The 13,457-nt window shown below is 33.6% G+C and overlaps 1 protein-coding gene across 2 annotated transcripts in view; it reads left to right on the plus strand.

Annotated features, from left to right (window-relative positions):
• The window catches only part of GABRA1 (gamma-aminobutyric acid (GABA) A receptor, alpha 1), a 56,423-nt gene that overhangs the window by 3,656 nt on the left and 39,310 nt on the right, over positions 1–13,457 (plus strand). For both annotated transcript variants that reach the window (XM_010855337.1, XM_010855338.1), the window contains exon 3: positions 2,377–2,489. In XM_010855337.1, coding sequence (XP_010853639.1) covers positions 2,377–2,489 — 113 coding nt within the window. The remainder of the gene's footprint in view (positions 1–2,376; positions 2,490–13,457) is intronic.

Here is a 13,457-nt window from a genome sequence, read left to right on the forward strand (position 1 = left end):
CTTAATCTGAGGAGTAAAAGGTTCCTCACTGCTTTTGAAAAATTATATGAAGTGTTACTATTGTGATGACCTGTAGATGGAGTTAGTGCACAGTTTTTTATTATATAGTGGCTCATACGGAATCAAAATCAAGTACTGTATCTGACATTTCTCTACAAATTATAAATTATATATTCAGTTTAGGAGACATTACATTGGCATGAGTGTTTAATAGCAAATAAATAATCTTGATCTTTATCTTAGGCTTATTCTCTGACAATTACATAGTAAATGAGAATTAAAGATGAAGTATAACCTGATTAAGAAAATCTCATAAAAGAATGATTATCATTCCAGTTGGCAGAGCAGAAATGGTTTGCTGGGAGGGAGGGAAAAGACTCTTTTGGCATTTGTATTCCAGTGCAAACAACTGGTGAGAACAACATTTATAAAATCAAACCAGGGGGAGAAAAGCCTTTCCTGAATTTGACATACGCTATAAAAACAAAGGAAATGCAGGTAAAGGTAATAGACCACTCCATTTTAGGGGAATCATATTAGCAATAATCTAATATGCTCTGTCATGTCACTTCACCTCATCATTTCCCCCCTTCTTATTTTAGTGCTTATTCCTTAGAATACTTGATCAGGCCCTATTCACAACTCAAAGTGTGCTAGCATTTCTTCTCTACCTTTATCAAGATGACCTTCTAGTATCCTTGAAAGATGCATGCATGGCAGTAGGTTTTGTGACAATGAGTTTTTAAAAATAATTGCCTTCAGAAAACTATTTTTGCTTTACTGCTGTCATCTGCTATGAAACATCCTAGAAGACACAGAGCTTGTTGAAAATTTGATTTCAGAAACCAGGAAGATCTTTAACTTTGCAAAAAGAGAGTAAACCCTCAATCTACATGGTATTAATGTTGAATTTGTGATACTGTAAAACTGTTCAAAGAGGCACATTTAATATATTTCATATTCATGAATAGATTTTAGTTATAATAGCTAATTAAAATTTTATCAGAAAAGTTTTGCATTGTACCAATATAACATTAATTACCTAAACAACAGTGTTTGTTTTTTAATTGATACTTGATTATATTTCTTGCTTTTGTCAAATAAGTGAATTTTGGTTTCAACTGTTACTATTTTTCTTAGATTGATCAGTAATATAAACACACAAGTAAGAAACCAAAAGCATATTACGTAGAAAGTATGAGAGTGATATTTTTATGTCAGTTTTTTAGTTTATACTCTATATTCATTTTTTCTCAAGGTCAGAGCTATCAATGAAATGTATCCGTAAGTGTGATCTATCCTAAAATAGAAGACTCTTCTCCCAAAGTATTTTGGAAGTGTCATCTTAATCATTACATAAAAAATGACTTAAGGAGCATAGATAATAATGTGATTGATACAATAAATATAGCATATTTGAACTGTGATTATTACATGATCAAAATTCAAAGACTAGTAATGATAAGGGATTAAAAACTAGACATTCACATAGAAAGAATTAAACCGAAATAATTACTCTGATATAGAAGAATGAAAATAATGTTTTAGACTAAAAGTTAAAGAAAACTGGATTCTAGTTCAAACTCTGCTCACAAATAGCTGTGCTTTCTTAAAACAGTAATCCTGCATTATTGCTTAGTAAAACCATAAGTTAAGAATATTGGCTCTTACCTTTTCCAAGGTATATTTTACTTCTAAGACCAACAAGGACAAAAATTCAATTAATTAGAGGTTTGAATAGACAAATTATAAAAAGTTTTGGTTTATTGGTTCATAAACCTTAATGGAAATAGAAATTACATACTGATGTGAACAAATTATTATCATAAGTAACACGTTCTATCTATTTTTCTCATTTAAACACCTTAAAGAATGTAAAAAACCACAAAAGAAACATAGGAAGTGGACGAAGGGAGGGATGTTGGTAGATGCAACTTTAGGATTATGCTACATATTAAATGAAAACAGAGCTATTAATTATTTTGGTAGCTCATAAATACATTTTTTTAATTTGGGAAGAAGTTTCCCAGATTTCGGTTTTTCAGTAGTGTGCATTAATGTTCTTGCTTGCCCAGAGAAAACATGCATTACAACTCTGTACACACAATGAGCATTATAAAGGTAAAGAGACAACTCAGGTCCTCTAATTTTCCTTCCATAGTTAGAAATATTAGAATATAGAGCATATCATCTATGAGAACAAATATAAGAAAATGTTAAGAATTAAGCTATGATTTTTTTTTTTTTTTACTTTACCAGAAGGAATTTTCAAATTAAGACTCAATAGAAAGGAAGTTGAAAAAATTGCAGAAGGCTTTATTTGGAAAAAGGTTTTAGTCGAAATGTATAATTTAGCTATTGCCTCTAATATTTCAGCTATGGACAACCCTCATTACAAGATGAACTTAAAGACAACACCACTGTCTTCACCAGGATTTTGGACCGACTCCTAGATGGTTATGACAATCGCCTGAGACCGGGATTAGGAGGTGAGTAGCATCATTGTGTTTTATTTTAGAGAACAATACTAAGCTTTACTATTAAAGCATTGCTTCCTTCTACATGGTAAAGTAAGAAGAGAGACAGCATGTAGTGTAATGACTCATCCTATTTTCAATAGATTGCCCAATGTTAATTCAATTTTCCATGGTCATCCCATGCACATACTCAACGTGATAAAAGGCAATTCAAACTTCTCATAATGTCATGAAAGTAATGTTACATTTACTTGACATTCATAATCGTTTGCAAGTATGATTTGATTTTACAAGGGAGAAAGGCAGGTAATAGTCTCCCTTCCAACCCAAAGACTGCACTGCTATTTCATTCCACCTTGCTTTGTTTGCATTGGATTCAATTAAAATATCTCTGAATCTGTTGCTGTAAACATTTCTTGTGGAATATTACAGACGGATCCACTATTTTGTGTTAGATTAACCCCATCTCTGGGACGAAAGGTGAATGAGATAGATGGTAGTATTTTTTATCTCGGTGCATTTAAACTGTAATTTTCTATAGTAAAAATTTATTTTTCTTTGTATACCAGTTAATTGGTTTACTAATGAATTTCTACTCAGGAAGAAGATAGCACTTAATAATACAATATTTATAACAACAAAAGCAAATAGTACAAGACATTACACATGTATTTAAATAGCCTTTGAATAAGATAACCAACCTATCTTATTTAGTTAAGCAAAGAATAATGAAGTCAAAACAAAATATTGATCTCAGAGTAAAACAAATGAGGCAAAGAAATGAATTATTGTTCAAAGTCACATAAGAAACAAAGGTTAGAATGTATGACTCCCAACTATAACTTATGCTGTACTTTCTCCAGAGCATTTGTTGAAACTATTGAATAGCAATATTTAAGTTACTATGAAATGGCAGTTTTAAGAAATTCATCTCTTCTCCATCTAGACAGCAAAGATATGCAAAGAATAAGAAGCTTAAGAATTCAATTTGTGATTTTAAAACAGAATGGTATCATGGATTTAGAATCTTCGTTTTAATACTTTAGGTAGTGTGATCACAGGGGTATGGGTCGTAGGTCTGCTTTGAGGCCGCCAAATGCCATTAATGTCTCAGAGGTTTAACGGAAACTCCTTTGTCAAAGGCGCAATTCAGAAATATGTCAAAGGTCTTACCAGATGTCCTTTCCTATCAATCTCAAGCATTCGTTCTAGGACATGCTATACAAATTCCTCCAGGTTTGTTGTATTCCACTTGGTTTCCCCTTACGAAGTTCTTTGAAAAAGTATTAAGGAATAAAATGTATCAGTCACAAAATAGAGTGCATAAATGTCTGTGTGCTGTATTAATATAAAATCTGTGTATATCTAAACGTCTAGAGTGGTTTCAGGAAAATTGTTCTTAGTTTATAAAATTTGAAATAAATTGCAAAGACTGCAGGTAGGGGAGGAACAGACAAAAAGAAAGTCAGAATAGTGATAATAACTTTTACAAATGGGCATGCATCTGATTTCTTTACTTATTCATCTTCCTTCTCCATATCAATCCATAGAAAATCTTTAGAATTTTATAATATATCTAGAAAATCTTATCTTCATTCTAGTTTAGGAAATTGCGTTTAATACTTTAACATGTGAATATGAGTATCCTCTTTTAAGTTCTGTGCATAGTTTTAAGTTTGTTAAACAATTTTACACACACACATACACACACACACACACACCTTCTTTAATAATCAGCTATGTGGTCGTATTGTTATTTGGAGTACAGATAACACACCCATGACTGCTCATTTAAATTTAATTATGTATAATAACTTTAATAAATGTGTATGTTAATTCTTTAATCAAATATCATGTAAGTAGGAAGCATTTCACCTACTCCTCATATGTATACCTAAATCTTGGAGAGCCACAAACCTGGAAAATATATAATACAGACTCAGAATGAGTTGAAAAGCTACTCTTTCAAGACTCAAGATAGTAGTGAATTTATGATACAGAAGCAATTACATTAATTCAGGCAGCAATTTTCATGGAATCTAATATATTATCTATTTAACCCCCTCAGAATAGCAAAAATAGTTATGTAAAGAACAGAGTAATGGTAGGCTAAATATAGATAAGATATATTCTTTTTAATTGAAGTGAATATAATGTCCTCTACCATAGTAGAGGATTCAAGGGCTCAGGAAAAAGTTTTAAAATGGGCCTGCTTTATTCTTTTTAAAAAGGATTTTCTGATATTTGTGATTTCTGGAAATGGTGATTTTGAGGTTATGCTAGACATGAAAACAAATTTAAAAGTAGCCTAAATAACTCCTCTATTTCTGTTTTATGTGTCATTCTAGAACATACTGCAATTCAATCTGATGGATTTGAGATTTATGAAAAAGTTTTAATACTAACTTAATTTTTGTCATTTTTTGGAGTGCCTTTTCAGTTTTAAGTGTTTATTACCCTATCTCCAGAGCCATTTACTTGTTTAAGTACATTTTGAGAATGTTCATCTGCCTTTAGAAAAATACAACCTTAAATATTAAACACGGTTTTTAGATATTTTATAAACATAATCAGCTATAGAATTAGAGAAAAAATGTTAACATCATGCATGATATTTGGATGCTATAAATTGAAATTATCTGTTACATACATTTCTACAGAATTATTTAATTCTATGTCTTTACCATAGATTTCTGGTAAGCTAAATTTAACATGCATTGTAGTAGCTCTCCATTATAAAAATCAATTTTTTACATGATTCATTTGCTTTTCAATGCAAAAACTACGTAGAGGCAATACTTGAAAGATTATCATTAGCTTATAAATGGGGTAAAAATTTCCTCATAGTAGGTTCATGATCACAGCTGGAATAATCTTTTCTTGCAAGAGAAAGGAGCCCACTGTCTTTCTTTATTATGATAAAAGTCTGGTTTTATAAAAATAACAACATTGTGCAGAAGGCAGAGATATTTTGTTCTGAATGTCTTGATAAAATATAGAAACGTGATAAGCTAAGACTTGAGACTAATGTAGGAAACTCTAGTACATGCAGCTTCATCATGACCTGTTTTTTAGAAACACATACAGCATCCAAAGGTGTAACGTTACTCTTTGGAAATGTACACCCTAGATCCAAAAATTAAGAAACAAATATATAACATGGTTCATCCACATGATAGGAGGTTGCAATTATTGTATAACTGTTTAAAAAAGACTATCTTTTCAGGGTCAAAAGCAATCCTTAGGGGGAAAAAAAATTAAGGACAACATAAAAAATGATATCCTGGAAGGCTAATTTAAAAAAGAAAACACTAAAAAGGATAGTGTGTGGAATTCTAGTAATATCCTCTATTCAGGGACATAAAGAGAAAAACATTTGGCAAATTCATATTTTAAGTACAAAATTAAGAAAGGAAGTCTTTAAATAAACTTGAATTGAAATAGTCTGTAGCCAGAGAATAAAATCAAAATTGTCAGTGATTGTTGAGTTCATTCTCATCTAATACTGCCTTCTTTGAGGGCAAGGTGTAGAGAGGGCTCCTTCTTCCTTGCAACCAGGGACCGAAGAATGTTTTTGAAAGGCTTGTGCCTAAAGCATGGTTACCACAAAAGAATAAAATGGTTGAGAAAGGAGAGGACATAAAATCCAGAAAAAAAAAAAAAAGCAAAATAAGAAAGGAAAGGTTAGAGCAGAAAGGAGAGCAAGAGGGTATTGAAAGAGGGTATTGAAAATAAGGAGAAAGAATAGAGAAAAGTGAGAGAGCTGGAGAGGCAGAGGAGAACAGCTAGAGAAACTGGTACGGGAGAGGCGTCTGTGTTCCGAGTATGGCTAGGCTAAGGTGTTCCTTGATTAATCAAGATCCCTCTTTTCATTTTAAATCAAGACCAAACCAAACACCTTCTGAGGAAATCTTTCTCAAGGTTTCTCCTTATTGGCTGTGAATCTAAAACTAAAGAAGCCTAAATTTTCTCCAACTTTCTAAAAAATTAAACGATGCTCCCCCCCACCAATTACACCTATCTGGGTACAATTTCAGCCACTATCACATTGGCTTTCCCTGCACTCTAGGAGTAGGGGTAAGAAACCAAGATCCAAAACTGCATTCTGAAGAAAGTTTTCAGGTTTTTAAGGAGAAGCAGTGTCCTTCCAGTAACATCTTTCCCGCCCTCTCTGCCCCACCATTTAGACAGGCTGCGTCTCTCTTTGCAGTGAAAGAATACCCATGTGTACTCATCACGTGACAAACCCAGATGGATGGGAGAAGTAAATTGGTAGGTAGGGATGTAGGTAGAGAATTGACTTTATTCCTGATGTTGTTTAATCACTGAGTCGTGTCTGACTCTTTTGCAACCCCATGGGCTGTCCATGGAATTTTCCAGGCAAGAATACTGAAGTGGGTTGCCATTTTCCACTCGAGGGGATCTTCCTGACCTAGGAATCAAACCTGAGGCTCCTACCACGTCTCCTGCGTTACAGGCGGGTTCTTTACCACTGAGCCACCAGCAAAACTACTTATTTATTCCTACTATAAACTTAACATATTTAGTTAAGATTTTCTTCTTTTTCCTGTGTTACAGAATTGGGTTGTTGTCGTTGTTTTAGATTTTACTTAATTGAAGCTATCAGTTAGATAAGTATTTATAACTGGAATATGGCTGGGATTTCCTCTTAAGGTATTTGAGCACTGATATACTATTTGATAAACAATCTATGCCTCAAAGCATACTCCTTATCTTCTTGATTTTCCCAATTTTTGATTTTTTTATGCCTGTATGAGACCTTTTAGACTTCCTCTAGCCTAATTATTGCAGGAGATCTCAGCTTTAAGATAATAAGTGTCTCCCACCAGGCAAGGAGACCGGACTGGATATGAGTGCTGCTGGCAAAGCGGTATTGGCTCCTTGGGGAATTAACTTGGCATCTTGGGTTATGTTTCTTTATGTCAAAATAATTCAAGGTGGAACACTAAAGCGTGCTCTAAGGGGAAAAAAATCAGATTAACTTCTGTGAAATTTTGTGCAACTTTATAAACTTTAGGTAACTAGACTTTATCTCAAGGTGAAATCTGATATTCATATCATCTTTTTTATGCTTTTATATGCTGTGTGATGTTGAAATCAGAGGCAACCATTTTATCCATGTTTACCTAACTTAAAGCATACATTTTGTATTTATATTCAAAAGCCAGAATTTCAAAAATTTAGAGGACAAGATATTACGTCACAATATATTCACTTTCAATAAAAAAAGATTGTAAACTACTGACAGTACCCCCAAAACAATTTAAAATATTAGACTTCTCCAGTATTTGTTATTGCTGTTGATACATTTACTTTACCAATTAATAGCTTTTCTTATTCACTTTTGAAATTCCACTCTAGAATTCTTCTTTTTGAATTTGCTATAGCTTTGTCTGGTGCTTTTAATGCAAGGTGTGGAGCAGATGCTCAGACTTTGGCTTAATGCAGTCTATTTCCACTGAAATACTATATCTAGACAGTCCATAATTCAATTGAACTTTAGAGGAAGAGCAGTTACCAAAGACACAAGAAGAACTGCTAAAATGAACAGAGAACACCTTTTAACCTTTACTGGCTAAGAGATCCAGTCAGCTCATGAAGCCAGCTTGTCTAATGAATCCAAATGAGATGCCCAGAGGAATGTTTTAGCATGTTTTAAAACTCCCTGTTTCCATTTTTCCTTTTTGTGTATAGATCATTGTGCCAAGCACTTCCTAAGATAAAATGTAGCCTATGAGACTATGCTCAGGTTATAAAGGCCAAACTATTAGTAAACGACTGCAGTTTATATTTTGTGCAGTTACTTTTGACCTTTTTATATACTTAACATTTCCTCTCTTGATACTAGAATGAATGTGAACTATTCTATATATATATATGTATATATATATATATATGTGTGTGTGTGTGTATAAATATATTCTTTAGATGGTCGGTGTTTTACAGCTTGAACTTGAGTTCTGAATTTGAAAAATTGTGCTTGCAGTGTTTCTGAGTTGAGAATCTTCTTGTTCATAGTCACGGACTCTGCCATTTTGAAAAACTTAAAACCAAGTCCTAAGTGGATGTCATATCCCTCCAAGATTATTATCCTCATATAATTAAAATTCTATAATGGGAACAGAAAGTATGATGCCTCAAAGCTATTGCATATTAGGCAATTTTGATCAAGACTTATACAGACTGAAAGAAACCCATTTCTCCAATACAGCAATCACATCCTTTTCTAAAGCTTTGCCCTCTCCCAATAGAAATGCCATGATATGAGGAGCTAAGGAGGGACATTCTCAGTGGAGGAGAGATGAATGTCTGCTGTAATATGCTTTACCTTTATTCCCTGGGAGATGCTTATATCATCTGAGTTCGGGAAATCTGAAAACACAAAAGGACCAGGTATTGGCTAGACATTTCAAAATGGGATTTTCTATTCCATATCCAGATTTAGCAGTTGCATCACCAACTTTAAGTGGCTCTACAGTAGCAGGTAGGGGAAAATGGTAAAGAGTTAAGGGAATGGAAATGAAGGACAAGGAGTAAAAACGCTGCTCCAGGCAGATTGTCAGGGAGCTGAAACATTGTCCAGTGCTGCTGCTGCTGCTGCTAAGTCGCTTCAGTCGTGTCCGAACCTGCGCGACCCCATAGACAGCAGGAATATAAATTGATGGTTATGTAGTGAGCTCAAAATATTTTCAATTTCTAAACAGGACCATTTCAAAGTGGGGTTTTAAGAAATATTTTATTATAATGACTAATGCTAGCCAATTCAGACCCCATATAGTGACTGCCTCTGTGGATTAACAGCAGCAAAGTAGCTTGAAGGAGGCAATAAACCTCCTTCATAAGTTACAAGCACACAGAACTGGGCCCAGTGAATATTATTCTGAGTTCCTATTATTCTGAGTTCCTTAGTAGACAGCATTTCTTTTTTTTTTCCCATGGAGTGCAGCCTACCAGGCTCCTCTGTCCATGGGATTTTCCAGGCAAGAGTACTGGAGTGGGTGCCATAGCATTGTCTACAAGGCGATAAATGCTACAGTACACCTCCTTGCAATGTGTATATTTTTTCTGACGGTCTAGTTCCTTTAGAGTTCTGCGTAGCTAATGGTTTTGTGCACCATCTGGTCTTAAAATCTTTCATTTGGTTTTATTTTTATTTTATTTTTTTTTAACTTTACAATATTGTATTGGTTTTGTAGACAGCATTTCCATTGAAAATATGGGCAGTGCCATATTAAACAAATTGTTGTAATAGGAACCCCTAACAAAATACCACCTACAATTCTTCACTATTGATTCCCTCTTCCATTTAAAAAAAAAAAAAATTAGTCACTCTTACAATCCACTCTTTACAAAGTATCAGTTGTCTTCTTAAACCACAAGTAACATTATTTCACTTCATTACCCCAAAGCTTCTTATTACATTAGAACAAAGGTCACCTGCTTCTATAAAGAGCTCTTTAAGTGTGGACCCTCTTACCTCCAGAGTGCCATCTTATACCATGATCATCAGCATCACCAAGTTCCAGATGCATGGACTTTCTTAAACAAAGAGCATTTATTCTCATCTTTGCTTTATTCTTTCTTTTATGCTTTAGATCTTTGCTTTATTCTTCCCTCTCCTTGAAATGTCTTTGCCTGGATCTGTTCATCCTTGAATTTTTCTCACCTTCTAGGTCACAAGTCAAATGCCATATCTTCTTTCAGAGCATTTATAATGATCTGACATTAACTAGTGTAATTCGTGCATATATGCTTATACACAACTATGTATAATTCTATCTACCTACCTACCTGTTTATCTGTCTATGTTTCTAACCTATTTACCTAAAATATGTGCTACCTAAGACTATGAGATATGCTGCAGAAGAACAGGAACAACTGCACTTTTGTTAACCAGTGTATTAACTGTTATCTAGAAAAGTGCCTTCCTAGCACATAGAAAACTCTCAATAAACATTTGTTGACTAAATTAACGTACCCAGAAAATACATCTATTTGACTTTCACTCCAATAGAATGGAGTTGACTGTGCACGTATTATTTCTTCACTGAAGAAGTAATAAAATAGTCTAAGAGACGTTAAGGGATTGCCTAAAATCACATAGCTTGTTCTCTAGGAAAATCTGAGTTAAAATCCAAGTGTTTTGACTCTTAATCCAATGTGCTTACTACTTACTATACTACACTGCTTTTCTGATTTTTGCCTCAAGCGCTAATCATCTTTTTGAATTATCACTTCAAAACATCTGTTACTTCAATACTTATCAGCAGGATATCAACATTGTAGGAAATCCCTAGTAAAAACAGATCTACTGCTGTCTAGCTGTTACAGAGGTTATAACCGTGTATGCGCATATGTGTATGCATATATGTGTGTTTGTGAATATATGTGTGTGCACATATATGTAATATAAATAATATGTATATGTTGTATGTGAAACATATCTTTGAAGGGGGTGCTTGTTTAAAGAATGATTTTAATCATCATAAACAATTTACACTGATGTACTGTCTTAGATATCCTTAATCACTGTAACAATAACCACCATCATAATTTCATTTTATATAACTCTATTCCATCTTTATCCTTTGAAAACTTGAACACTGTTATACAGTTATACTAATTCTAAAGAATCTGTTGATTATTTTACACTGGACAGAGGATTATTGTGACAAAAATACTGGATTGGAAAAAAAATTACTTGCTGATTAGTCTCTGAACATTTCTTCCAACTAAGTTATTTTAATTGATTTCCACTTGCAGACAGTCTCCTCATTACATAAGAGGTTCATTCATGTATAACTTTGGTTAGGTGTGTAATCTTCCTAGCTAAACTTCATTAGAAGTTCCTGCCTCATGTTGTATGCTCTCAAATAGAATATTTCAAGCATAAAATTCTTTACTTTTCCCATGTGATCCATAGAAAGGCCTTGAATACTTTCTAGATATTTCTAATAACTTCAGAGTCTAATGCTAAGTCAATAAAGTCTGGTATTAGAGAATGTGATTTAAATTCTATTGTTCCTTAAATAATAAATTTTATATATATGTATAAATATAAAATTCTTACTGGAGGGGAGGGGGGGAGATGACAAAGTTTTTCTAGAATTGGGAAAAAGAAGGTTCCTCAACAATTGCCTTAGCTCTCAGCCAAAACACATGAGTATGAGTGCATCTTCCATTTAAGCCTGGTTGATCTGAAGAGGACTGGATTTCAAACCACCATTATTTTGTCAAAAAGCAAGTTAAGCATGGCACTATTTATAATTTGGCTGAAGTTCCTTCACAATGACCCTCTAGCTTGAACCTTTGCACTCCAGATTATAAAATGTTTATCTTAAAGCAGAATGACTTCACATGCCACTTAAGGACTCCCTGGTGAGCTGAAATGAAGGACAGTTTTGGTCAAAGGATTCTATTCTTTGCCACTGAAATTGTACTCAACTGAGTGAGAATGTGGTTTGAGGACAATCATTAAGTATATATTTGAATAGAAAAAACTATGTAAGGGAATACATCAAGATATTAACAGTGAATTTATGTGGATGGTGATATTTCAGGGTATTTAAATTTTAAAAACATTTTACTGAAGCGTCTCAACTTAAATTATGGACTTATATTTTTTATTAAGTGTTTTTTTTTTTTTTGTAAATGACATAATATGTTATATTGGGCTTATGCTTACTCTAAAGCTTTTGTAATGTTTTACAGTAGCATTCCCAAGTGAGTTTTGGAAACACAGGGGTAGATGACGTTGACCACATTCATTTAAAACATGGTTTGTTAGAGAAATTAGCATGGTAATGTCCAAGACATATCTTTCAGCAGCATACATAATAAGCAGTTTGACAGCAATGGTAATTTCTTTTCCCACTATATATTCACTGATGACAAATAAAAGAAAACTACTTTAACATGTGACAAGGGAGCTATATTAGAAGGGAAAGTATAGAAAGTGAGTCTTCTGATTATCTTGCTTCCCCCAGGTTACAGATGGAATCATCTGCTAACAATCTAAAAACAACAGAGAGAAATATTCTGTATAGTTGGCAAGTTCACTTCTTCAGAGCATTTTATGATAGAACAGAGTTTTAGAAAAATTTTATTGGCATATAGTTGATTTATAATGTTATGTTAGTTTCCAATATACAGCAAAGTGAATCAGTTGTGCATAGACATATACCATTCTTTTTAGATTATTTTCTCATATAGGCCATTACAGACTATTGAGTAGAGTTCCCTATACTATATAGTAACTTCTCAGTTATCTTATTAGTTATCTGTTTTATATATAGTAGTGCGTATATGTCAATCCCAATCCCCCAATTCAGCCCATACCTCCTTACCCCCTGGTAACCATGTTTGTTTTCTACATCTGTAACTTTATTTATGTTTTGTAGATCAGTTCATTTGTATTCTTTTTTTAGATTCCAATATAAGCGGTATCATGTGATATTTGTCTTTCTCTGACTGACTTCACTCAGCATGATTATTTCTGGCTCCATCCGTGTTGCTGTGAATGGCATTATTTTGTTCTTTCTATGGCTAATATTCCATTGTATATATGTACCACTTCTTTTCTATCCATTCCTCTGTTGATGGACATTTAGGTTGCTTCCATGTTCTGGCTATTGTACATAGTGCTACAGTGAACATTGGGGTGCATATATCTTTTCAAATGATGATTTTCTCTGGATATATGCCCAAGAGTTGGATTGCTGGATCATATGGTAGTTCTATTTTTAGTTTTTTTACAGAATATCCATACTGTTCTCCATAGTGGCTGCACTAATTTATGTTCCCACCAACCGTGTAGGTGGGAGGGCTCCCTTTTCTCCACATCCTCCTCAGCATTTAATAAAAAAGCATATTGGTTGCCCCTAAAGCATCTGGTAAGCCAAGATTTGAAAAGCTAGCTACCTCGGGGAGTATTCATTTTCTCCTAACACTCCCGAAATA

The sequence above is a fragment of the Bison bison genome, unplaced genomic scaffold (assembly GCF_000754665.1).
Source record: "Bison bison bison isolate TAMUID 2011002044 unplaced genomic scaffold, Bison_UMD1.0 scf7180017864363, whole genome shotgun sequence".
NCBI classification, from domain to species: Eukaryota; Metazoa; Chordata; class Mammalia; order Artiodactyla; family Bovidae; genus Bison; species Bison bison.